Source organism: Eptesicus fuscus, chromosome 18, assembly GCF_027574615.1.
Source record: "Eptesicus fuscus isolate TK198812 chromosome 18, DD_ASM_mEF_20220401, whole genome shotgun sequence".
Classification (NCBI taxonomy): Eukaryota; Metazoa; Chordata; class Mammalia; order Chiroptera; family Vespertilionidae; genus Eptesicus; species Eptesicus fuscus.
Window position 1 is genome coordinate 43,009,963 of NC_072490.1, and position 27,435 is coordinate 43,037,397.

At 45.9% G+C, this 27,435-nt stretch overlaps 1 protein-coding gene across 1 annotated transcript in view; it reads left to right on the top strand.

Annotated features, from left to right (window-relative positions):
• CACNA2D3 (calcium voltage-gated channel auxiliary subunit alpha2delta 3) overlaps positions 1-27,435 on the top strand; it is an 827,325-nt gene that overhangs the window by 589,534 nt on the left and 210,356 nt on the right. Inside the window, exons 15-17 of the mRNA XM_054729840.1 lie at positions 11,200-11,271; positions 12,587-12,667; positions 21,583-21,657. Coding sequence (XP_054585815.1) covers positions 11,200-11,271; positions 12,587-12,667; positions 21,583-21,657 — 228 coding nt within the window. The remainder of the gene's footprint in view (positions 1-11,199; positions 11,272-12,586; positions 12,668-21,582; positions 21,658-27,435) is intronic.

A 27,435-nucleotide genomic window follows, 5' to 3' on the forward strand; every position in this document is an offset into this window, starting at 1 on the left:
AGATTAATTGCACTTGACAGATGTGCCAGGCACTGTACTATGGCGTTTCACATCTATAATTCTACTTTATCCTCCCAAGAACTTTGGGGGGTCTTTCTATTTTCAGGTGATTTGCTTGGTTGCCTTTATCATCACATGCCATTTGTCACAACATGACATGTGTCATACCCCCCAACTCAGGAAGCTGAGGACAGTGTGTTTAGGACAGGGGTTCTAGAATCAGATGGCCCAAGGCTCAAATCCTGACCCTGACAACTTCTGTGACCAGGAGCAAGGTACTTGCCCTTTTATCTTCAAAATCTTCACTTACAAGACCTTTGCAAGGTCTGTGTCAGGGTTAAATAAGGCTATGTAAATATAAAACATTTGAAGCAATGTTAGGTTGTAGCAAGCTGTGCTTGGCAATAGATATGGATAGATGGGTGGGTGGATAGATGAGAGGAAGGATGGATGGATGGAAGGAAGGAAGGAAGGAAGGAAGGAAGGATGAAAGGAAGAATGAGTGAATAAAAGGATAGAGAGATGAAAATGACCCCAGTTTGAACAGCCTGCTCTGGGATGTTATACAGTCTATGTGCTACTGTAGATCATTTCTCCTTTTGTGCTGCTCTCCAAGGAGGTGACAGTGTTTAACTAAGCTGTTTTAAAAAAAGCTCTGTGACATCAGCTGGACATCATGAGCCTTCTGCCCTATGGGTGGCAGCTGCCTGCAGGAATCAGCTTCCCAGAACCTACTAAGCAAAGATACAAGGTGAAGGAGGGAACAGAGGCCGCCCTCCATGGAAGCTGCAGCAGTAGCCTTAGCGTCTGTTGGAATGCTGGTTCCAATCCTCTGTGACTCCTCGTCCTCTCTGGGCCTCACTTTTAAGCTAAATAAAAGGATGGGACTGGAGTAAATTCCTTCCAAGAGTATCTCCTGAGCGCTTCTTATGTAACAACTCCACGCTGAATGCTATGGGTGAAAAGAGAAAGCATCCCAGCTTCTGCCCCTGGGGTCCTCAGGCTCCACCGAATCCCAGCTTCCCTTCCAGCTGCATGTTCAGTGACTTTGCTGCATTAACAGTTTGCACAGACCTGGTCCTAGATGGTATCTTAGGCTGTAGAGTAAATATGATTATCTTTGTAGTGAGGTTGGAGAACATCTGGTTCCCATTTCCACTTCGTTAGGGAAGGTTTATGGAGGAAGCGGCATTTCAGGGGGTCTTTAAACAAGGGGAAGGCTTTGTCTCAGCCCTGAAGCTCCACACTTGGCTGGGTTTTCAGGCATCTATTGGAGAGGTGGCTAAACCACGTTTGTGAACATATAAATGTTCGTCCGCGATGGGGGTGGGGGTCAGTTATGTGTCCTAGCTCATCATGAACACTGGCCAAAGCCTAATGCCCCACGATAATTCTCATGTTCATTATTTTGGGGAATTCTTGAAATAAGCATGTTCTACCCTAATAAACAAACACAGCCGTTTCCCAAGACAGCTTTCAGACATGCTCATCTGTCATATCCTCCTGCCAGGGCTTTACTTATATGTGTCCCTGGTCAAAGGCAGCATCCTCCTCTACGTACATGTTTACTCATAAGCACATTCCCTGCCTAATGACTTACATCTTAGAAACTCTGGGGGGGAAAGGAAACAAAGGAAACATTTTCCCGAACAATAACAACTTTATTAGAAGACAGTTATTTGGAGAGTCTCATACAGATGTTCCAACATCAGCATTATCATCCACCATGCTGTCTTCAGATTGTTAAAATGGGAATGAGAGAACCGACAAATTCAGCGATTTAGTTCATGCAAGATGCAGGTAAAGTTCAAAAAGGGAAATCTGTTTATTTTTGTATTTAGACAACTTAAAACATGAGTGAATCTCGTAAGAATTAAGGATCTCCACAGAGACATAAGAGCATGGAACAGACTGACGGATTTCAGAGGGAAGGTGAGGGTGGGAGATGGGTAGAGATTAACCACTGAAGAACTTAGGTGCATATATGCATAGCCCATGGGCACAGACAATAGTGTGGTGAAGGCCTGGAAGGGGCGGGTGCTGGGTGGAGGGCGACAATGGGGAAAAACAAACAAACAACAACAACAAAAAAAACAAAGGGGACATTTGTAATACTTTCAAAAATAAAGATAAATTAAAATATATATATATATATTATTCTGTCTGATGAATTAAAAATAGATTAGAAGGAACTGGATTAGAAATGAAGAGACCATATAAAAATCTGCTTCTAAAGACCTTTTCCCAAAAAAATGTTTAAGAAAAAAGAATTGAGGCTTTTGATGAGGATGTAGATTTAAGATTGATATAACTGTTTGGAGCATAAGTGATTAAATCTATTAAAAATTTCAAGTTTTAAAAAGAATTCAGGCTCTCCAGATCTCAGGTGCAAATAACAGTGACTCAGTAAGACAAGGAGATGCCTTGGCTGAAGCAAGATGACATTTATGGCCCTAACCAGTTGGGCTCAGTGGATAGAGCATTGGCCTGTGGACTCAAGGGTCCCAGGTTCAATTCTGGTCAAGGGCATGTACCTTGGTTGCGGGCACATACCTAGTAGGGAGTGTACAGGAGGCAGCTGATCGATGTTTCTCTCATCGATGTTTCTAACTCTATCCCTCTCCCTTTCTCTCTGTAAAAAAAAATAGTAAAATATATTTTTGAAAAAGATGACATTTATGTACACTCTCTGGGACCCAGTGACTACACTTTACTAAGACAATCACACCCCAAGCAGGGAGCATGTCACTTGAAGGTTTACTTATTCCAAGTTCATGCTTATGCTCCACTGCTATTGAGGATTCAGGCATTTTGCAAAAATGTTGAAAAATGCCAGTGCAAACTGAGAATCTAAATAATGTCCGTTGTCCGTAATTTGTCTAGATTTTAAAAGAGAAACAGTTCATCTGAGTAGTGTTAGAAAAGACAGGCGCTTCATAGCTTACATGGAAAGAACCAGCTCTTCAATTAAAAATAATAATGCCAGCTTTTTTCTAAACCTCTTGCTATAAAGAACATCCAAAATATTGATAGGCATATGTAATATGTTGAACCAAGAATACAAAACTTTATTCTGATAGCTTTTTCATGTGAAAGTGTTACAGTTGTTTTTTAAAAGGGCTGATTTGATCTTTATGCAAAAGGGAGTTTTTTTTAAAAAAAGAACTATTATCATCATTATTATTTTTTTGCATTAATATTCATTGCAAGCATATGCTATTGGGTGGTTTTATTTATAAAATGCTTTCTGTAGATAAGTATTTATGGGGATTTTCTTGTTATTAAAAACTTCAATCATACAGAAAAGAGATAAGTATATAAACACTTAATCAGAGATATACACGATTTAGAAGTCTTTTGGTCTTATTGTAGGAAAAAACTATTCTTTCTTACCCTTCTCATTTTAAAATGGTTTCTTAGGCTACTGAGTAAACTAATTTTGACATTTGCAGACATGTGTAAAGCCTCTCCTTTAAAAGGGACCAGCAGGTTTCATGATCAGCTGGGGAAATCTAAAGGAGAGTAACATTCAGGGTCAGATAATGTTACCATTAGCCAAACAGGTAATGTTAATGATCCTGAGCTCCCTTTTCACACATAAGATGCGCTGATAGGATTTTGTTTCCAGGTTTCAATGGGTTTCACCTGTGTTCTTCTCTGGAGCTTGCCTGTTTCTCCACCAGGGGGTGTCTCCGGAGCCAAGGCACTTCTGCATATACCCAAAAACAGAAAGTACACGTGAGGACAGGTCATTGAGTATGGTTCTTATTAGATTCCCCCCTGACATCTCTTTCCGGTATTGAGGATCAGGGCTCCTGTGATGAAGGCAGGGGTGGGAGGTTTTGGGGAGGAGACATAGGCAGGCATTGAAGGGATAGGTACAGAGGACTTTTGTGGCCCAGGAATAGGAGGGAAGGCCCAGGGAATTTTTGCATGTGTAGGGGGTTTCTTCATAGCCACATCTTCTGTTCATGTGTCATTACCCTTCTCCCTGATGCTCCCCCCAACTAATCTGTACAGACTGTCCTCCCCATGACTTTCTACTTAGTTGCCCTGGAGTGTGAAAACTGGAGGACATGGGTGCCATCTGTTTCCATCCTGTCCCACTGCCCCTCCTTCGGCATGTGATGCCCAGAGAATGGCCCTTGGGGATTCCCAGGTCATTGGTAGACTTAAGCTCACGGAGAGAGGAGAGGAGAGAATGCCAAGGAGTTGGCTTCCTTCCATTCAAGCTGCATTTGAGAAAGTGAAAAAAGAAAAAAAGAATCTCCCCTTTCCAGCACTCTCGTGTCACCTTCGCAGGTCCTGCTTACCTGAAGAATCAGTGCTACTCCTTTCTAACATTTCTTTTTTTTTTTTTAAAGATATATTTTATTGATTTTTTACAGAGAGGAAGGGAGAGGGATAGAGAGTTAGAAACATCGATGAGAGAGAAACATCAATCAGCTGCCTCCTGCACACCCCCTACTGGGGATGTGCCCACAACCAAGGTACATGCCCTTGACCAGAATCAAACCGGGGACTCTTGAGTCCGCAGGCCGACGCTCTATCCACTGAGCCAAACCGGTCAGGCTCCTTTCTAACATTTCATCTGCTATTGAAAGATGTACACGGCTGTGTTTTTCCACCTCCTAGTACTCTTATTTTCCTATCAAGACAAAGGTTATTGGCAGAACTAAGAGTTGATACAGTCTATCTTTTCTTCCACTGGAGAGGAACTAAGTGACATTGGCTGCCATTTAAATACATTTTTATTGGAAAGGCCATACTCTGAAAAGGGCTTATCTCCCAGGCCCTTGGGCCTGCAATTACCCCCACCTGCTACTAGACGGCGGCGGTGTCTTTTCCTGGAGTGCAAGTGGGTGTTCATCTCAGGTGTTGGAAGGAAGGCACTGCAGAAATACAGCTACATGCATACGTCTGTAAAATATGTATGGATTATGTCACGCACTTACATAATGGACTCTTAAAATGGTCAATACATTGATCAATTTTAATAAGAAAAGGAAAACATAGAAACGTAAGAGGAGCAAAGTACAGGAGGAATGTGATATTTGAGGAGAGTGACTGAGTTGGCCTTTGTTCTTGGCTTAGCGCCCACCCCTTCCTGAGCTGCTTCCCCATTTGTGCACAACCTTCTCTTTGAGCCCAGGCCTCCAGGGCTGAGCAGACCTGGCAGAAGGCTCTGCTGAAAACCACCTGGCAGCTCTCTACTCGCTCAAATGCCTTCTCAGGGCCTGGCACCCAGCTCGCCCTCTTTCTCTGGGGCTTGGCACTCACCCTGAGGAGGCTCCAGCTGCAGGACAAACCGAGGGCTGTGCCACTGGCCCTGGCAAGCTTTCTCTGAGGGGAGAGGTGAGGAAGGCACCACAGCAGAAGCCCTGGTCTAAAGGGCCTGCTGGGCACCAGTGATGCTGCGCCCGTCTCCCTGTCTGTCCTTTCCCCGCGTGTTCTCGCATCTCTGTCCTGGTGCAGCCCCAAGCAGACCAGTTCTGCAACCTCTAGCTAAGGCTTTTTCTCAAACAGGCACAATTCCATTAATTATGATTGTTTTACACAAAACCCTAATGACAATAGTTTTGCATACCATCATAGAAATTCATTATTTCTCCAAACGACTATCTATTGCCATTCAGTGTCTGGGTCCCCCGGATGCTTACATTTCGGCCTTGTGGGAAGGACCACCTACGTGGGTAGCTAGAGCTACCTGGGTCATTTATGGCCAATATTGGCACTTGCACAACTCAGGGCTCTTCTGTCATGAGTCACAAATTCAATCCATGCTCATTTGGGCAAAACAAAGCAAAACAAAAAAATGTACTGCTTCAAATGACCCAATCATGGCAAAAAGCATGGGGGGAGACCTTAGGAAGGAGGACATCCAGGGGCTGGGACTCTCTCTCCTATCTTATTCTCTGTCCCTTTCCTTTTCCCCCATAACACACACACACACACACACACACACACACACACACACACACACACACCTCATCTCTCCTCCTCTCTCTGGGGTGACTTTGTGTTCTCAGTGGCTGCTCTGTGGGGGAGGGGAGGCGGGCATGGCTGTCAGTCTCACATTCTTATAACTGTCCACAAAGAGGAGTAGAAATTTTTTTCCTATTAGTCCAGGTAGGAAAAAAAGAAAAAAGCCCAGATAGCCCACCTTGAATCATTGCCTAATAATAAACCAATCAATGTGGCCTAGAGAGGATGTGCATGTGTGTGCATAGGTGTGGATACGTGTGTGTGCTTGCGTGTGTGTGTGTGTGTAGTGCTCTGGTTGGCTCAGCCTGGGTCTGATGCCCCAGTCACGAGCAGGATGGGAGAGCTTAGCTGCCAAGAGAAACTTGTGGGTGGAAGGGGTGAAGAGGACTTCTCTAAAGGTAGGGGGTGATATTTACAAAAGATGAAAAAAAAAGGGACTGGGCGGTTTTTAAAAATGTCTTCATATATTCTTTCATTCATAAATAATCTTAAGTATAAAACAACTGGATGAATCTGTCACTTAATCCCTGACAGGTATCACTAAAGGCCAGACACTTTTACTTTAGCTCCCCTGCTCATGCAGGGAGAGCCCGTGTGCCCGCCCTGGCCAGCTCCTCGCCCTCTGTCTCCTCAGCCTTTGTCTCCCCTGGCAGACTTGGGTTCCTTGAAGATAAGACTGTGTCTCATTCCTAGCTGTCTTCCAGCACATGGCATGGAACTTGGCACATAGCTGATGCTCAGGGAATGTTTCTCAAGGGAATCAATGAATAATAATAATTGGGCCGGCAGCAAAACTGACAGACCACAACTGTGGTACCATTGTTTTATCCGGGGCCACACCCAAAGTGGTCTGCAGTGTCATCTATGGGAAGCAAATCATGAGGAGTAGAGGCCTGGCATCACTGCCTGTACCTCGCACATGAATCCAAATGCATATTCATATGGGCCACATGCATGATTAACTTGGGAAGCTAGCAGGAAGCAGTCAATCTGTTGAGCAAGCTTGTGTTTTATAAACCAGGTGTTCGGTATTATTATTCATCATTTCCTTTGATACTAGAACAGTCCCCATTATGTAGCACAGGAAATGAAGGCTATGGAATAATATACACGTATTATACAACAGAGCCCCACAACCAAGCATTCTGGAGGCCTGTTCAAAGCCTGGGCAAGTGTAATTGAATGGTAGTTCATTTTAGGGTTCCCACTTGGACTTGAGTTAATGGGATTTTGCTGAGATGGACCATGGTGACCCCCCTCTCCCATTCCTACACTTTGGAAAATGAATGTTGACTCTACGTCTGCGTTTTTCTTGGAAGCCACGCGTATGAATCATAAGCAGCTCTTGCCTCAGCAGCTGCTACAGGTTAAGGGGCCAGAGAAAAGCAGGGACCCCCTAGCGTTTGGGGACAGAGGGTGTCTGGCTGTGGTTGGCTGCATAACTTCTGCTTGGTGGTCTGGAAAAAAACTTTTGCCACTGGCTTCTATTTCCTATGGCATGAGTACTGAATGCCTTTCTATCATAAAATATTTACAGTGCAAATTAATTTTCAAATTGATGTTCCTGCTCCATGAAATGTTTAAGATTCACAAAAGCCAGACCTGTGGAGGCTGGGGAAGAAGAAGCTGGTGGGTTCAGAATAACATGAAGAGCATGCAAGTGATACTTCCAAGGCCCAGCCAGCCCTCGTGGCCATACTGATGAGCTTACAAACTGGGGAGGTCCAAGTTAGGGCTCTTGCCAATCCTGTCCCAGCCTGGGCCAGGGCTGCCCCTAGGAGAGGAGTAGGTGAGCTCATAGCATAGTGGCTAGACTGAGCTCACTGCATTCCCTCTGTTTACCTGGGGCTGGTTACAAATGAGTGGTTTTGGTACAGATAAAATATGGGGATTTCTTTCTAGGTAATGATGATGCAGTCATTACCTTTGGAATTAACCCCTGCATGGAGTTGACACTTTTTTCCGGCTTCATATTGGGAAGCTAGGTTCTCATGATCTTGTGTTTGTAACACAACAATGACCAGTGTCTTAGAATTGATTTTTACTGGTTGCAGGGGGGAAAAAGCTTCATTTCTCATTATTGCCAATGTTATGTTTTTATTTCATGCGTGGTATATATGTTAGCATTGCTTGAAATTTTTATTTGAGTTGCAAAGTGGAAGTTCCCCAGGATTATGAATCAACTCAAATCAGTTTTTAACAGCATTAAGAATTACTTAAGGAGTTGGGATATGGGAAGATTTCTGATTCTGAGAGAGATGTTTACTGTGGGTTGGTTCTGCCTTCGAAAATGGCCTTGCGTGTCCTCAATGGCAGCAATATTATACCTTACTTTTAGCAAGAGGTTGGAACCCAGTTTTTACAAACTGTTTGACCTGGTTCCTGGCAATAATAACTGTCAACATCATCTCATAGTTCATTTGATTTAGTTATTAATTATGATAATGTTTTGTTTACTTATTCTAACAACCAAATTAGGCTGCCCCAAATAATAGACTACATGGTTACCATGTGTGTTAGTAAGGGTTCTCCAGAGAAACAGAAGCGTAGGAGATACATATAGGGTGTCCCAAAAATGCATTTCCAATGGATTACATCTGAAAAGAAAGAAACATCTATTGAGTATCAGAAAAAAGCGTGTATACATTTTTTGGACACTCTGTATGTATATTGTTCTATATATATTTTTTCTGTATGTATTTAGAGAGAGAGATTTCTTTTAAGGAACTGCCTCACACAACTGTGGGCTGACACTTCTGAAGCCTGCAGGGCAGGTTCTCTGGCTGGGAGTCCAGGAAGGGTTTGAGTCCGAAGCTAGTCTGGAAGCAGGATTCCTTCTTCCTTGAGGGATCTGTTTTTTCTCTTAAGACTCTGAACTGATTGTAGAAAACATCCCCATATTATGGAGGGTAATCTGCTTTCTTAAAGTCTACTGATTTAAATGTTAATCACGTCTAAAAGATTATTCACAGCCACCTCTAGACTGGTGTTTGATAAAACAACTCGGCACTGTGGCCTAGCCAAGTTGACATATAAAATTAACCATCACACCATGAATCCCCAGTCTTTGAGGGACCATGAGACTTTTGTCTCATCTTGCTTATTATGGGGGAATATAGGCCCACTTTAATATGGATGTAAAAGTAATAAAAACATGGCCCCCTCGATTCCTATTAGGAGTTTGTCCCAATGACACAAGCGTCTCTTTGGTGTCATGATTATTGGTGATAGAAATGATTGCTGTATCATAGTGCTTCTTGAATGATAATATGCATACTAATTACTAAAATAAAGGTTCAGATTCAGCAGGTCTGGAGTGGGGCTTTTCAGTTCTAACCACTCAGATACTGCTAGTCTTTGTACCATAGTAGGTGTTGTGGGGTCCTATAGCTCAAAGAATCTACTGGGCCCTAACCGGTTTGGCTCAGTGGATAGAGCATCGGCCTTCGGACTCAAGGGTACCAGGTTCGATTCCGGCCAAGGGCATGTACCTTGGTTGCTGGCACATCCCCAGTAGAGAGTGTGCAGAAGGCAGCTGATCAATGTTTCTCTCTCATCGATGTTTCTAACTCTCTATCTCTCTCCCTTCCTCTCTGTAAAAAATCAATAAAATATATTTTTTTAAAGAATCTACTGGAAGAACAGGCTGATGGAAGATGGTCTGGGTTCAATGACCCTTTCTCAAGAGAACAGCCAGTCTACAGGGACATCAGTCCATGGGAGCCTCTAGATTTTAGGATATTTTCTTTATAACACCTCTTCCAGAGAAGACTGAGGAAGCTGTACCTGATTTTGCTATGGAATTAAAGCTACAGAGAGGTTGCCCAAATATCAGAAAACTCTCTAGAATGAAAATAGTGGAGTCTCCTTCACAAATTGCCTGATTTGAAGCTTGAATGGGCTATGAAACCAGAAAGCATCCTTCTCCTACCAGACTTGCCATGCCAGTTTTGCTTCCTATCAGCAGTGCCACATGCCCCAATATCATTTTGGACTCTGCTACTTACTAGCCATGTGGCCTAGAAGGCAGGGGAAGGAACTGGCATCCTTTGAGCACCTTCTTATGCCAGGTACCATGCTGGGCTGTTTCACATTTTATCTTCATGGCAACAATACTGGGGCATAATTGGCATTATTTTATCTGAGGACATGGAGGCTTGACTAATGCAGTTAATAAAGACTCAAGTTGAGAATTAGAACAGGTCTGTCTTGAACCAAAGCCTCCTATGGTCCAGGACTCTGTTTCTCCATTTGTGTTGTGGTCCGGCCTATTTCCTAGCTGTGTGAGAAGCAGATGTGCGGTGTGTCTCTGCATTTGTGTGCAAGTCAGAGGATCACAGAGCGTGTTCTGCGCCACATTTCAAGGGTTGTTTCTTCAGGAGAAATGTTTAGCTTCTTAGCAGTGATTTCAGGGATCAGATGATCAAGTTATGTTGTTTTTTGGGGAAGGGAGGTTAAAGTATATTTTTATTGATTTCAGAGAGGAAGGGAGAGGGAGAGAGAGAAAGAAACATCAATGATGAGAGAGAATCATTAGTCCGCTGCCTCCTGTACTCCCCACGCTGGGGATCGAGCCCACAACCCAGGCATGTGCCCTTGACCAGAATCAAACCTGGGACCCTTCAGTCTGTAGGCTGACGCTCTATTCACTGAGGCAAACCAGCGAGGGCTATGTTTTCGGGTTTTTTGTGTGTGCTTTTCAACTGGGACTGACATGCACAGATCTGTAGAAGTCCAAAAAGGTCTTGACTCAACTACATTGGGGAGAGTAAATGCTTCCAGATTCTACTTTTATCAACAGGGCCAAGTATAGAACCTCTTACCTTCATGCTTTCTGATCCTCAATTTCCAGAATACAGAGAAGCATTAACATTGCACATATTGAACATAAATGTCTACTAAGTAAAATTGTAAAATCAATCTGCGTTAATACAATAAAATGAATCACTAAGACTCAACAAGGCTTTATTTGAACCCAAATGGCCTAATGCAGTGAACTGATCAGCTGGAGCGACTGACTTTTGTTTCCCCAGCCAGGGGCCCAGATCCTCATCCAAATCCTGGCTCTGCACTTCCTCCTGGGCTGAGGGCTTGAGTGGGTGCAGGTCCACTCCCAACGCCCCTGGCCTGTGAAGGAGGGTCAGCCACGGAGATGGCTCCAGCCCTGTGCTTCCAGGTCAGTCTCAGGTAACTGGCTTTTCTCTCTCCATCCAGCTTGCCGATGATCAGGGCCTTGTCCTGATGACCACAGTCGCCATGCCCGTGTTTAGTAAGCAGAATGAAACCGTGAGTACAGCTGCTTGATGCCAGGAGGGTTGGTTTCTGAGACCTCTCTGGCTCGAGCTCTGGTGGTCTTCATTTATTGATTTATTTTAAGGACAGAGGGTTTATCATTTTTCCCTCACATTTAATCCTGCTGTTAGAATCATGAAATCAAGCAGAGATGGGAGGAATTCAAGCAGGCACCATGTTACAGGGTGCAGCACTTTTACAACATTGAAGTGTTAAATGACCAGAGGAAGGAAAACCCCAGAGAGACTCCTTGATGATGGTGGATGGCTAGTCTCCAGTTTGAAGTTGCCAAACTTGTATTAGCTTCCTAGGCCTGAGATAACAAAGTCCCACAAATTGGGTGGCTCAAAGCCAAGTTTATTCTTACAATTTAGGAGGCTAGAAGTCCAAAATCAAGGTGTCAGCAGGGCCATGCTTTTTCCAAAGGCTCTAGGGAAGAATCTTTCCTTGGGCCAAGACTTGCCTTGCTTTGCAGCAGCACAAGTCCAACCTTTGCCTCAGCCTTCACATGGCCTTCTTCTCTCATGTCCTTTCCTCTTCTTAGAAAGACACCGGTCATTGGATATAGGGTCCATCCTAAATCCAGGATGGTTTCACTTTGAGATCCTTAACTGATTATACTTGCTAAGACCCTGTTTCCAAATGTGGTCACAGTGTGAGGTTCCGTGTGGACTTGGATTTAAGGAAAACAATGGGCAGTAGCCATTTGTATCTTCTTCCGGAAAGCATTGCTGACACTGGAAAGTTTCAGCACATCACAGTGACCTTGGAAACTGGGACCCCAAAGGCCTCTTTCTTCACTTTAGTTCTTGATTTCAACTGGCTGCTTAACAATCTGTGGGTTATTTCTTCTTTCTCTGGCTATTGAGTCTCTCTCTCTCCTGGGCACCAGATGGTAGTGTAAATTGAGAAAGCAGTTAACACACTATAAGTCTTTCCTGTAGAAAGCTTCCATAAGAGAAACTGATTAATGATCACAGGCCTTAGCTGCTGAAACTTTAGTGCTTCTGCACATCAATTCTTCATTTTTAGGAGAGAGAAGAGAATGAGGTTGTCTTGGTATGAGTGTGTGTTGAGAGTTATAGCTGTTAATGTTTGGCCTGAGAAGCTACCAGGCTTATCTAGTAACATTTTGGGTGGGGGATGGGGAATAGAAGAGGTTTCCTCTTGGACACCTGGGTTAATCCTCAATTTCTATCATTTTGGAGAAGGCATCAGACAGTGACCTATGGCATGTGGCTTCTCAGAAGGTTCTAGTTCTTCTGCCAAATTAACTTACTATTGTTATTGTTTAATGTTTTTCCAACAGAGATCGAAGGGCATTCTTCTAGGCGTGGTTGGCACAGATGTCCCAGTGAAAGAACTGCTGAAGACCATCCCCAAATACAAGGTAACATGTCACTTATTTAAGAGTCAAGGGCCAAATGTTCAAGACAATTTCACATAGTAACTATTCAAATACAGAGTAAAGAGGCCCTTCTTTTCTCTTTCTGAAAGGCTCTGCTTTGCGGGGGAAGATCTGAGGAGGTCTATGCATGCCCACCCAGACTTGTGTGGGCCTATGGAAATCTACACAAGTCTATGCAGGTCTCCGCAGATCTAACTTCTCTGGGCATCTCCTAAGCCAGTCCTAACTCACCCAGTCTGAGGACCCTCTAAGACTGTTAATTTATTTAAATGAGTTTTTCTGTTACTTCTTACTAGAAACCCAGTGAGGCACAGGGAAAAATGGCCACTGACCATATTGAAAGAGTATTTCCTCTGTCTCAGAAGGCAATTGGGTATACATTAATATTCATCTCCTAATACTAAATTAAAATATGTGCCCCAAAGAATTGTAAGGCTTTCTTTAACTTTGAACGTAACTGGGGCGGGTGAAATAGGTAATTTTGGAACAAAGATTGAACAGGCCTTGGTAGCCCAGTGCTTTGGGAGTTTAGAACAATATGAGGGGCATTGAAAGGCAGGGGCCATGGAGAAGGGGCACTAGATGGAAGGGACTCTGAGAGGTGGAAAGGCTGGAAGCTAGCTTTGTATGTGAGGCCAGCCTGCATCAGGGAGAGGAGTCATGCTTTCCCCTTACCTGGCCATACTGCATGCCCCGCGTCCTGTTCCCATCACTTCATTTGGGGAGAAGAAGGGCTCTCATGAGTCCCAGTGCCACCCTCAGCCAGTCCTACTCCAGTTCCCATGAGAACAAGCATCCTGACTTCCACACGACTCCCCAGTGGTCTGGTGTCTGCTCTGTCTGGGGCAGGTAAGCCCAACACAGGAACCCACCGAAGCTGACAAACTGCACTGCCTCCAGGGCTGGCTACAGAGGGCATCCAGCTCCTATGGAGTTGATGTGGTGCCAGTAGACATGCTGAGGTCCATGGGGATAACTTTAATTGGTATCTGTGTTCTCTGGCTGTGGGAGGTATGCTGCTGTGGTGAAATAAACACGCTAATGAAATCAGAGCAGTGGCCACACCAGGAGCCTGGTTTCCCCCCAGACTTGACATTCACCTTCCTTTAGAGCAGTGCTGTCCAGACTGCAGCCCTGCACTCACCACCATACACTCTGCCTGTCTTCATGCTGCACGCACAGCCACTGGGCAGGTCCTTTTAAATGTAAACAGACTCACTGTTTCTCTTGCTTATCTCCTCTAACCTCCGCCTGGCAATCACATGTGAAGCACAAGTGGAGATGTGCTCATTCTAGTCTCTGAAACACAGGTTAGCCAGGGGAGTGACATGGCAGGGCTCATCTTTGAAAAGATGGCCCAGATCCTTGAGCCCCACACAGAAAACTCTCACCTGGTGCCTAGTGGGGGCTCCTCAGAAAAGCAAGGCAAAGGGTGGGAAGAGGCAAGTTCCTCAGCCCCATCACAGCCATTCAGGACTACATGTGAGCGTGGAGGGTGGGGCGGGGCAGACAGGACCCTGCTCCTGGTCCTAAGAGGGGTGTGCACTGAGCCGACATAGTTCCCTGACTACACATGGTTGAGACCATACCTGCCTCCTCTTCCCCAGCACCCAGCAGACTGGCTCCCTTTTCTTCATTCCGGGCCCTCTCATAGACTGACAGGGGCTCCCTTTGCCCCCCGTGTGGACAGAGGCAAGCTTTCTTAGCCAGGAATGCTGGCTAGTTGGCTGGCTGGCAGGGACCCTTTCCTTACTACCTCTCTTCTGCTGAGCCTGATTCATCACAGTTGTGAGGGGCTCCTGGGCCTTCCCTGTGCTCAGCGTAGAGTTCTGGAGTAGCCACACACAGGGCCCTGCCTCCGTTGCTGTGGAGCTGCAAGTGGACAGGTCTCCAACTCCTGTCTGTCCAATGTGATAACAATAGAACCTGCTCGTAGACTTGCGTGAAGCATTGACCACTATCATTAATCGAAAACAATTATAGCACACTGGTCACGGGGACCGTTGTGACAAGCAGCCTCCTGGTATCCACAGCCCTCTCTACATGGGATGCTGCCTGCATGGAGCTGCTCACAGCTTTCCCACCCCAGATTCAGGCACCTGTGGGCTTCGTGTCCACTGAACCTTTGCTAACTTAGAATGCCCTAGAGAAAGCCCAACCACAGTCTGGGATCCTTGGCCACCTTTAAAAATGAATTTTTCTAAGAATTTTGAAAGGCATGGGAAAGGCTTATGATCCAAGGTCATGTGTGTCAGGCAGGATTCTTAAGTTTGATGACAAGCACAGCCCCACCTTTTGACAGAGGGTTGGGGTAAGAGCAAGAGAATGGATCAGCCAGTCCCTGGGCATAACAGCAAAATATTGTCCAAACAAGTCAACTTCATGGATGGATGCAGCCAGAATGATCAGGTCACATTTCAGAGCATTGGCTATAAAATGAGAAGTGCAGAGAATGGCTGTTAAAAAAATCATTATTTTGTGGTCCAAGACAGGGTGCCTCATGGTACAATATTACCAGGTAACAGTGGCCGAGAACTCAATGCTGTGCAAAGTGCATTCCCCATGTCACATTAGCAAATCCTCCTCAGATAAGGGCTGTGCTCTTGGATCCATTCTACTCATAGGAGACCCAGGTTCACAGGGGGAATGTTCACAGAGTGCAGGGCCAGGAAGTGGTGGGCGTGATCTCAGTCAGGTCTGTGTGACCTCTGACCGCGGTGCTGAAAGGAGATCTCTGCCATTCACATACCACTTCGTGATGTGTTGCTACGCTCATAGACGACCATCTACCATTCTTTACTTAACCATCACTTGTAAATCAACTCAGAACTTTCTTCACTTAACTCAGTTTTAATAGGGAACTCTCTTTAAAAAGTAAAGCCAGTTGTAGAGGACAATTGTAAAAAAAAAAAATCATGAAAACAAAATAATAGTATTAAGTGATTGCTTGGTAATCCAAGGTTCTGAACTTGAGGTCTGGTCTCTCCTTTTTTAAGGTAGTAGTCAAGGCAAGTGCTAAAGCTGCACTAAATGAAACTTTTTTTATATCATTGGAAGGATGAGAGGAATTGGAAAAGGGCTCACTCTCACTAAGTGGTTCTGGCTAGTTTAATCCTGGGCCCATATGCCACCTAAATTATCTTGCTTACATTCTGTTTTTCCTAAGGAAGCAGAACAGTCCATGGGAACATTATGGAGGGCTGAGAAGTGAGATCCAAGGGGGTTGTTCATCCTGGAGTGGTAGGTATCCCCGCCCCTGAGGCTCCCCTCAGCTCTGGGCATCGGTGCCATCACCACCATCCAGAAGCCCATGCTGCACCCCCACCTATCAGCCAGGGCTTCCCAGAGTCCCCAGAGGGTTTGGCTCTCTCAGCACTTCCTGGTGGGTCCTTAGCACCTGCTCCACAGTTGAGTGGCCTTAGCATGTCATTAGCATACTACACTTTGATTGCTTGAATGGCCAACTGGACGACCAGGCACTTAGCATATTAAGCTTTTATTATATAGGATGACAAGATGTAGAAACACAAGTTCAGGGCCACGACTTGATACATGCCCAACAAATCAAGAAACTATGAACATAATATGAAACTGATAACAATCACCCTGTGAGTTTATTTCTCAAAGCTTCCTCTACCGGGGAAGGTGCTATACTCTTTGTCACAGGTTCTCACTTAATAAGAGACAGACACTGCTGTTACCTTCATGTTACAACTCAAGAAACTGAGGCACAGAAAATGGAAGTATCTCACCAAGTTTCAGGGCTAGTGAGCCATGGTTTTACCCACTATTTAGTACCCTAAAGCCATTAAGAACAATAAATGACAATAATAGTAATCATAGTTTAAATAATAGTTGATGATATTAACAATAATGGCTAAAATAAAATAAAACAATGTAAGGTTTATTGAACTTGCTACTGTTAGGCATGGTAAAAATTCTTTACATGCACGATTCCCACTGAATCCTTATTAGGCTCCCATGGAGTGGGTACACCTTGGCCCCATTTTCAGTTGAGGAAACTTGAAATAACTTTCTCAACATAACTCATCTAGTAAACGATGAATGAAGCAAAGTGTAGCAGGAGAATAGAGGAAGGTCAGCTCCAGGAATTAACCAGTTCCCCTGACATACGGGCACTTGTGTTTTTTGCTTTCCCAAGGGGTAGGCTGGGAACAGGAGACACAGGTAGGACATACTTAACACCTAAGTCATTCCTCCTCTGATTCCCACAAACACCTTGGGAGAGGCCCAGCCAGGGTGGAACAGTCCCCTCCAGGGAGCAGAGTGCGGCTCACGCCTTCCGTCCTGATCCACACCTTGTACTAGTAAAGATGAGTCAGCGCTTGGCTTGTGGGGTTTTCCCCGAAGATAGAATTCTTTCTTTTCCCTTCGCTGCATAGATTTTCCCACAAGGCAATCAGACTTCCTGTAATTTTTATTAAGAATTCCAGACCCCCCGGCAAAAGTTTCCAGACACCACAGCCTCTGTTAAGGTAACGAGCCATTTTATAATTGGCTTCACTTCATTAGCCCAAAGCCCTGCACGTGGAGTGGAGGAAGGGACCTCCTTTCCGGCTGCGGGACGGAGGCTCCTGGCCTCCAGGAGAGCGGCTTCAGGACCGAGGCCCCCTGAGCAGCCCCGAGTGCTGGACCGCGTGTGTCCTATCTGTGTCCTGTTACTCCGCAGGACTGCGCAGGAACATTGGCTCTATTTCAGATGAAATAAAAATGAGATATTTCATCCGTATATTGATTTGTGGCCAAAAACAAATGTTGGACATTGTGACATTATAAGCTTTCAGTTTTTTGAGAGATTCACCCACAGAATATCTTTGGGGATTGGCTCCGAGTTTGTCTTCGTACATCTACATTAGGTTATATCCATGCGTCACCCACCAACCAGCAAAGCGTTCTGATGTTATTTTCCCAGGCTGTTCTCCTGGGAAGGGTTTTCACCAGATCGTTTCTGAATGGCAGGAAGACCTTCTCAGGAACAGTCTTGAGAAGGACAGAGTATACACCTGCCGTCGCAAGTCAGCCTCGCCTTTTCAGCTCATTTCTAGCATTAACTTTTGTTTAGACTTTAAAGATGAATTAGATAATATTTGAGTAAAAAAGTGAAGACCATCTTAAGTACACACAGACCTTAACCGGAGTACCTGTTACGTGCAGGACATAATGCCAGGGGTTGCAGAAGTCAAAGATGAGCGGGATGGCTCCTTCCCCACCAAGAGCCCATTCTGATGGGGAGGCGCTGGCTTATCTGGAACAGGGCAGAGGAAGGAGAGGGAACCTTCGAGCATTGGGAGACAGGTATTAAATCATCAAAGCCCTTGACTGATGCCTTGGTAATATATAATCAAACTCACAAATAATTGATTATTGCCATTTTGGTTATATCCATGCAATACAGGAAAAGTAGAGGGCATTAAGGGTGTAGTTTCATGCATAAGGGTAAAGGTAGCAATGGAGAAATTCTCAGGGTTTTATAGAAACATGGTATGGAAAGGAGGAAACAATGGGGAAGGTCAGGAGAGACTTTTATTTTATTATTATTTATTTATCATTGATTTCAGAGAGGAAGGGAGAGGGAGAGATAGAAACATCAATGATGAGAAAGAATCTATTGGCTGCCTCCTGTACGCCCCCCACTGGGGATGGAGCCTGCAACCCGGGCATGTGCCCTGTCCGGGAATCGAACCGGTGACCTCCTGGTCCATGGGTTGACGCTCAACCACTGAGCTATAGTGGCTGGGAAGGAGAGACTTTTAATAGGCCATGATGATCCTGAGGCTGAGCTTACAGCATGGATGAGAATTAGCTGGGGGAGATGGGGCAGAGCGGTGCTCCAGGCCGAGAGCACTGTGTGAGTAAAGGTCTGGGAGGGAGAGAAAACCACAGGGGGGTTGTTGTCACTGCCACGTGCCCTGAGAGGCAAAGAGTGGAAGGAGGCAAGGCTGGGTGGGTAGGTAGGGACCAGACCCCAGGGAGACCTGATGGACACTCCCATGGGTTTCTTCTTACACAAGAAGAGGTCTTTAGCAGGTTTTACAAAGGGGAGCAACAGGGCCAGAGTTGCCTTTGATCAGTCTTGAGGGGACTTGGTTGGGGCCAAGCTTTGAGGCAGGAGAACAGTTAGGACAAGTGTGGAAATCTGTTACATTAAATCTACATGGGTGGAAGGGTGGGGAAGCAGAGTTGAATGTGGGTAATTTCTGGAGTAAAAATTAGTGATTACTTGGATCAAGAAGTTGGGAGTGCAAGAGAGAAACAAACCTAAGGATGATGCTCTAATGTCTAATGTGGGCATCGGGGTGGGTGGTGGTGCCACCATCGGAGAGAGAAGGGCAGGAAGAGCCACACGAAGGGGGAGAGCGCCGAGATGCTCTGGGTGTGGTGTCCATGCAGTGCCTGAGGGATATCCAGGTAGAAATGACTGACACACAGTTGGGTACGTGGATCTGCCACTGAGGGGAGGGGCTGCGGCTGGAGCGCAGATCTGGAGATAACAGCATCCAGGTGGTTTCTGGAGCTGATTGGGGAGGGAGAGCTAAAGCAGACCAGGGCACTGGGAGAGAAACTAGGGAAAATGAGTGCTTGAGCAGTGGGTGGAGGATGAGAAGGAGGAAACCCGGGAGCCTGGGCCCTGGGAGCTGAGGGAATAGTTGAAGGAAGAGGAGGCATTCAGCTAACACAACCAGAAAGATTCAAGAGAGAGCTGTCTCTAGGTTTGGGAATTAGGATGCCATTGGCAACTGTGGGGAAAGGCGTTCTGGTGGCATCTTGGTGGGTGAGGCAGATACTAGTCGGCCAGGGCATAAATGGGCAACAAGGAAGAGGTGGCCATGACACAGTGAGTGTAATACATTGGGTGAGGAGGTCAGCTCAGCCCCTCATTCCAGGGGAGAGAGCAGAGAGTTTAGGGTAGCTTTGTAGGATCTGTGCTCAATTCAGTGTGTTTTATTGTTCCCCCACTTCCTCCTTTTACTCTTCCTGGTGTCCCTGCTCCCTTTCCCTCCGTCCCAACCAGCCCTCCACATATTTTGACCCACATGGCGTGACCTTGTCCATCATGGAACCCGTAGGGAGACAGTATTAATCATCAAAGCCCCTGACTGATGCCTTGGTAACGTATAATCAAACTCACCGATAATTGATTATTATCATTTTGATAAGTGCAATACAGGAAAAGTAGAGGACATTAAGGGAGCATATGCAAAGAGTTCTATCCTCTTTTTAGTGTTAGTTCCGACAAGCAAGCCAAGACCTGAAGGAATGTACATTAGAAGGCACTGACTATATTAGCTGACTATAAAATATCATTTGTTGGGCCTAATTTGGAGTTCGAATTTCCAACAAAATACCACCTTTGCTTTTAATGGGAAAAGTCAGACTCCCCTAGTCCTTTTTGACCCATCCAGTCCGTATTAAACTGGGGCATAATAATGGTAATTAATGCAGTGTTGACTGTATCTGACATTTTTCCAAGAGACAAGATGAAAGAGACAATATACATCTCAAAGGATAGGAAATCTCTGGTTTATCTTTCTCAGCATAATGAAGTATACTTTTATCATTAGACTCAAGTAGAATCTAATTAAAACTTGCTGTGCAAGGTAACTCCAGGAGAAAATGCCTGTTGCCCTTGACTACCACATGCATATCTGCTTTATGTAATTAATGCAAAGGAAACTTTTAATTGCCAGTGTTAAATTCTCTGAAGTCAATTTCATGTCACCTTGACAATAAGCTAAGAAGCAGACTGGGTCATTCTTGGTTTGTAAACTCTCTTGTCTGGATCGTTTTAATAGTATCATATTCAATAACGTGATCAGCAGAGGATTTTAAAGAAAAGTAATAGTGAGAGCTCAGAACTATGAAATAACTTGTCGGAAAAAAATGTAGGATTTTTTTTTTCTTCTCCCCTTTTACTGCTCTGGCAAAAGTGGGTTACATTTTCTTTGAGAGAGAGAGAGAGAGAGAGAGAGAGAGAGAGAGAGAGAGAGAGATCAGTATGGGTTTTATGCCAGAGGCCATTTTAATACATGAATGATTTGTAGGTAAATTTATTGTAGCCAATGGGTGCAGTCAACTGTGTAATAGAAATATTGTCAAAAAGCCAGGATTATTATTTAAATAAGTGCAGTGTTAAATTTGATTACATACTTTTTAAAGCTAATAAAACATTTCATTGCTCTCAAACTATTTCCCATAGTCCCATTTAGTCAGAAAACATAAATTAAGTGAGGCTCTGCATAGAAAATTACCCAGGCTTTGTGTGGATGGAAGCATGCATGGAGAAGCTTGGCAGCCTCACAATTTAAAGACAAAGGGATATAAAAGGGGCTGGCAGGCTCCTCTGCAGGCTCGGGTGGGGGGACACTTTCATCCTTGAAGAATTATAAAAAATGACTGCCTAGGAGAGTGCGTGCTTGAGGTGGCCCCTGTGGGTGTGGAATTGAAGGCAGCCTACATGTGCATCAGAATGAGGTCACCTCTTTCCTTATCACAGAAGAGAGAAGACACCCAGGGTGATAAAATTCCGTGCACTTGGACAAAAGGTCTTTCCACCAACATTAGCCACTTTAAAAAAAAAAAAAAGTAATTGTTTTTGTTTTAAATAAATCAAAGTAAAGCCTTTGATGCCAACGTGGGGGTGTGACATTTTAAATTGTGCTATTTGCTGAGCTTCTCCTGTGGCAGGTCTTCATTTCCACCAAATGTCAAGGATCAGCGCCTCGCATTCATTTTAATGAAATATTGTGCTGATAAGGGTTATGAATGCCAAGTTTAAGCTGTAAATTACTAAACGCCGGGCTGCTTTATGCTTTGTGAATGCACCGGGGAGCAAGCTAATGAAGGTTTCTCTCTCTCTCTCTCGCTTCCTTTTACAGTTAGGGATTCACGGTTATGCCTTTGCAATCACAAATAATGGATATATCCTGACGCATCCAGAACTCAGACCACTGGTAAGAGAAAGGCTTCTTTCTGTGTTTCTTCTTTTATGATTTTAAAAGGTTTTCTTCAGTGCTGCAGGGATGACACTTGGCAGCGGTGTTCACTTTAAGCTCAATTGATAATATTATCTCCTAAAGGTGGTTTTCACAGTTAGTAAATAAACAATGTTGGGTAGATGTAGTTACTATCATGCTTGTATATATAAACTAGAGGCCTGGTGCATGAAAATCATACACTGGGGCGGGGGAGAGGGGGGCGGCGGATGGTCCCTCAGCCCGGCCTGCGCCTTCTTGCAGTCCAGGACCCCTTGCTTCTAACCGCTGTGCTTGCCAGCCATGAGCCTGGCTTCTGGCTGAGCAACGCTCCCCCTGTGGGAGCGCACTGACCACCGGGGACAGCTCTTGCACCAAGCGTCTGCCCCCTGGTGGTCAGCACGCATCATAGTGACCGGTTGTTCCGTGGTTAGGTCCATTTGCATAGTAGCCTTTTATTATATGAGATCCATACACATCTATGTACATTTATTTATTTATTTCATTGCTGTGAATATATGGAGATTTTTTAAACTCTGGACTGTTTGAAACACATCACAATGGGTACCTTTATACAACAAATGGTCTGACTCTCCAACCTGAGACTTTTTGCAAGTTGCATTTGATACAATAAACTACACCCAGGATCCCTGGAAATTCATTACCATAGGACTTGCCCCCAAATTACATTGCCTAAGCCCAGTGCCTCCGGTATTGAAGGGATTCAACAACACCTTTTTCGTTTCCATAAAACAGTTGAGATTTTCTCCATTTCCTGCCGAAGCCATATCTGATAGCATTGTCGGTGACCCAACCTGTAGACCATTTTCTTTCAGCAACATTTTCACTTTTTCTGCAGTGGGTGGGGTTAGGCCAAATCCAGGACAGATCATGAGTTCACGGTCCTCCCCGATTCCTGGGTGGAGGCTGCCTGGAGCCCCGTGTTGAGGAGGATTCTGAAGGGCAGCCAGACTGCTAGATAGGAGGCCCTGGTCCCCTGGCGGCATCTCCTGTGGGCGCCACAGGGGTGAAGATAGCGAGGGGGCCATGTCTTTGCCATCTCTTGACTGGTTGGAATGTGTTAAAAAAGGGAAGCCCTTTTGGTTTGTGTGTTTAGTTCATTTTACAGAAGTTATCTTACCTTATAATAGACAAATATGCAAATTGACCGCACCTTCGCTACGCCCAAGCCACGCCCACCAACCAAGCCACGCCCATCAACCACGCCCACCAGGAAACCGTTGCAGGGAAGCACCTGCTCCCATCACAGGAGCCAGCCAAACCGGCTCCTGCGATTGGGTTGCAGGGACGCTGGGGTGCGGGCGGGGCCCAAGGCCCGGGAAGCCGCCCGGGGCTTTCCGGGCCTTGGGCGCCAGCCGGGTGCGATCGGGTCACAGGGACGCTGGGGTGCGGCGGGGCCCAAGGCCCGGGAAGCCGCCCGGGACTTTCCGGGCCTTGGGCGCCAGCCGGGTGCCTGCTCTGATTGCAGGAGCGAGCCGACCTGGGGGTCGGCTCGCTCCTGCGATCGGGTCGCAGGGACGCTGGGGTACGGGCGGGGCCCAAGGCCCGGGAAGCCGCACGGGGCTTTCCGGGCCTTGGGCGCCAGCCGGGTGCCTGCTCCGATAGCCTGCGATCAGGTCACAGGGACGCTAGGGTGCAGTTTTCACCTGCACCAGTTTTCTGCCGGCACCTGGACCCTGAAAGAAGGTAGAAGGCGGTGGCCACAGCCAAGGCCTGGGTCCCCGGTGCCGGCAGAAAACTGGTGCAGGCAGCCAGGTGAATGAAGGTCTATTGCACGAATCTTCGTGCAAACGGGCTACTAGTAAAGGTATAAAGAGTAATACAGTAAATGCTGCTTTTGGAAGTTAAGAAAGTGTAGGTTGTTTCCTGTAGCAATCCACGCGTACACACCCACATATTCACACGTACCCGGACTTCTCATTCTCCCCAGACTTCTCATTCTCTTTCATCAAAATCAGCAAAGAGCGGCAGTGCCTGCTACGCAAATGTTTGTTGGCGAAGCCTTGTGGGGACCAGTCTGCTCCTTACTTGACTCGTTGTTTAGAAAAGTTCACGTTTGAGCTCCATCATCATCCGGCTTCGCTCTAATCGCCCCGGTATTAATGGAGTCAAGGCCACGTCATGTGGATCCCATATGCAAGTGTTAAGACGGGGATTACTGTAACAGTTGATTTCCACAATCTTTTTATCAGAAAAAGATTGGGCTAACTGGTTAGCTGGTTCTAAATGTAACTCCGAATTATTGAAAAGTTTGATTGAAAAAGATACTAATTTTCTAAGGATATTTAAGTCTGGAAACATTTAGGCCTAAAAGCTTAGCACGTTGCCCATTTCCGAGCCGCCCAGTTGGGATTGTCTGTGGAGAGCAGGACGAGTTGTGTGTTTGGTGCGGCTCAGTCTGGCTCCTAGTGCTTATTTATTCCAAGTGGGAGTGGAACCGAGTAAATGAAACAATCAAACCTGGATCTTCTGCCAGTGAGTGAATTAGTTTCCTATTTATCAGCTTTTAAAGAAGGGACGGAATGGAACCAGATGTCAGAAGTCACCGAGGCACTTACGCGCTCTCTGCGGCAACAGGGATGAGCGGCTCCCATCTGCACAGTCAGCCACAGGTCTTTCTGCTCCTTTACATCCTCTGGTCGTGCGGCAAGGGGTCTGTTTGCAAACAGTCTAGTGATGCTCTTTTGAGAGCTGTGGCCTCTGAGAGGTCAGTGGAAGGGCTCGCAGAAATCAGGCCAACCAGCCAGCGCCAATCTCATCCTAACAGTGCAAATACAGACCATTTGTGCTCTCCGTGCTGTTGAAACAGTGTACTGAATGGTTTTACCAAAAGTGGTATCCAGGGTCAAGTTCCCATCAATGGGGTGGCCCACCCAAATGCCCCAATCTCACCTGTGAAAATCTAACCCCGATGAACCATATTGCAGTTGACCTGTGATAAGGACCTAAGGAATGGTCAGGCAGCTTATCTGCCTCTGACCCTGAGGCCATGAGCTCTTTAGAGGAGGTTTAGAGGATTACATGAGCATGCCCATCTGAATGGGATCGATATGTGGATGTTGACTGTGCCTCAAGGTTTGCATTTTCATCCGGGGAAAGAGAGAGCAGGGAAGTGGAAGGAACTCAACTTCAGCAACACAGACGTTGCCCTTGACTCCTAGTCCTGCCACATCCCAGCTGTGCAACCTTGGGCAGGTCACACGCCTCTTAAGCATCCATTTCTCTCACACTCTCTCTCTCTCTTTTTTTTTTTTTTAAGGGAGACCCTTGATTCTTGATGTTGGAACTTTAAAAAAAAAATGTTTTATTGTATTTTATTGATTTTTACAGAGAGGAAGGGAGAGGGATAGAGAGTTAGAAACATTGATGAGAGAGAAACATCGATCAGCTGCCTCCTGCACACCCCCACTGGGGATGTGCCCGCAACCAATGTACATGCCCTTAACCAGAATCGAACCTGGGACCCTTTAGTCTGCAGGCCGACATTCTATCTACTGAGCCAAGCTGGTTAGGGCAGCATCCATTTCTCTTACACTCCTGCCATGACCGTAGTGTATGTACCTCAGCTTGGTTGTCAGAGAAAATGAGATAATGGCAGCCAAGAGCTCTGTGTGACAAAGTAGGCCCAGGACATGGTGGAGACAGTGGTGGTTAACCTGGCACCTGTGTGTGTTTTATTGGCTCTATGGATATGAGCTCAGGTGCTATAAAATAGCTTGGGAGGACATGGTGGTGGTGGATGCTGAAGGGGGATCTTTGATTATTCATTTGGTTCAGATTATTATGGTAAACACTAGAGGCCCAGTGCACAAAATTCGTGCACTCGGTGTGGGGGGTGGTCCCACAGCCCAGCCTGTGCCCTCTCACAGTCCGGGAGCCCTGCAAGTGGTTGCCCCGCAGAGGGAGGCCCTGCCCACCCACCACAGTGCTGCTGGATGGGCAGCCTGGGCCTCCCTCTGCCAGGGCGACCGATCGCAGAGACCCCTCCTGATCGATCTCACTACAGAGGGTGGCCTGGGCCTCTCTCTGCTGGGGCGATGGCGGGGCGATGGCAGGGCCCCCCTGACCAATCGCATCCTATCCGCCTTGGCTGGCCTGGCACCAGTGCATGTCATAGCATAGTCTTCTGGACGGTTGTCTGGGCAGTCGTTCCGCTGTTCGGTCGTTTGGTCAATTTGCATATTGTGCTTTTATTATTATAGATTGGTGAGGGATTGTGGACACAGATACATACACACCCAGACAGATACAGAGTCCTGGAATCATGCAATGATTCAATCCTCATTTCTGTCTGCCATCAACTCTGGGAAACCTCAGCTAAGCCTGTCTGTGCCTGTCTTTCTGTCGATCCCTTCTCAGTCTCTCTCTGTCTTTCATGTCTCTCTCTCACATAGGCACACACACACACGCACACACACACATTCTCAGTTTTCTTGGCCAACTCTTGTCTTGAAGACAGACAACAACTATACGACTAGTATAAGGTTCTATTTGAGCCCTATCTTGTGAGGAAACGAAAGTGTGGGTTGCTGTGGTTTGTTTTTAAAGTAGCAGTAAGGATAGTACTAGAGGGTACAGTAAGAGGAGATGATGCTAAGAGTCAAGCTACAAGGATGGACTACGCTTGGCTTTGGCGTGTACAAGTCATTGGTTCATCTCTGGTTTTTTTGTTCATCTGAACAACAAAAGCTGGAAGTGTTCCCTTGCTCTCTCCCTCACCACCAGCACACAGTAGGGTCCCGGGAAGTGAATGAACGAAGGCATCCTCCAAACCCACTGTTTTCACTGTTTCTCACGTTTGGTCGTCTGGATGATGTAATTTGTGAGCTTCCCCTGGAAACTGGCTTCTGCACCAGACGTGATCCACCCTGGTCAGAAGCCTCACACATGGCTGGGGAAAACCAGCGGCCAGCAGCTCCCTTGACTAGCTGAGGATTCAGGCAAGGAAGCCTCATTCCAACCTGATGCGCCTTCTCCAGAGCCCAGCCATATAATAGAATCCTTATTATAGATGCATGTTCCCCTCAGTTCTGGCCGAGGCCACCAATTAGCACATTGGCTGTGAGTGTGGGGCTGAGGCCAACGTGAGAGGGTGGAGCAAACTCACTTAAAACAACTCAGATTCTCTCTCCCTCTGCCACTGAGGCTGTTTCCGCCCCTGCAGCTGGAGGAAAGAAGTGGGTTTTTCTGAAGCACAATACCAATATTTTTCTAATTTGTCCAATAAGATTTTTCCCCTGAACTTAATGTTTGGCTTGATTTTATCCAGTGTTTTCTTTAATCTTGTATGATTTGGGTGTGAATCATGAAGTGTCTCCAAAAACAGCTCAGATGTAGGGGCCTTACTCAGCCGACTCGCTTTGGTTTAATTGGCAAAACTGCTAAAGTAACACTTTCCCGTTGATAACTGGGCCACCCTTAGTCTGTCCTCAGTTATTTCTCAGCCACTCTGTCCTGCCACCAGCTTGTCACTGCTGGGAAGCTGACTGACATGGATTCCACAGACACTTTACCTGGTGCCTGGGGTGCGGGATCCTGTTGGATTAGGGGCTGATGTGGCATTGGGTGGGCTGGGGGCCGTCCCACGGGTGGGGGCCCTACCTGTTATCTGGGTGGGGAACAGGACAACAGCACAGCAAGAGGGATTCAAGTTAGAGCTTAGGGAGTGCTTTTGAGTAGTTATTAAGCATCTGGAAATTTTTTCTTGGTCTCAACCACTCCAACATTCAGATTAAA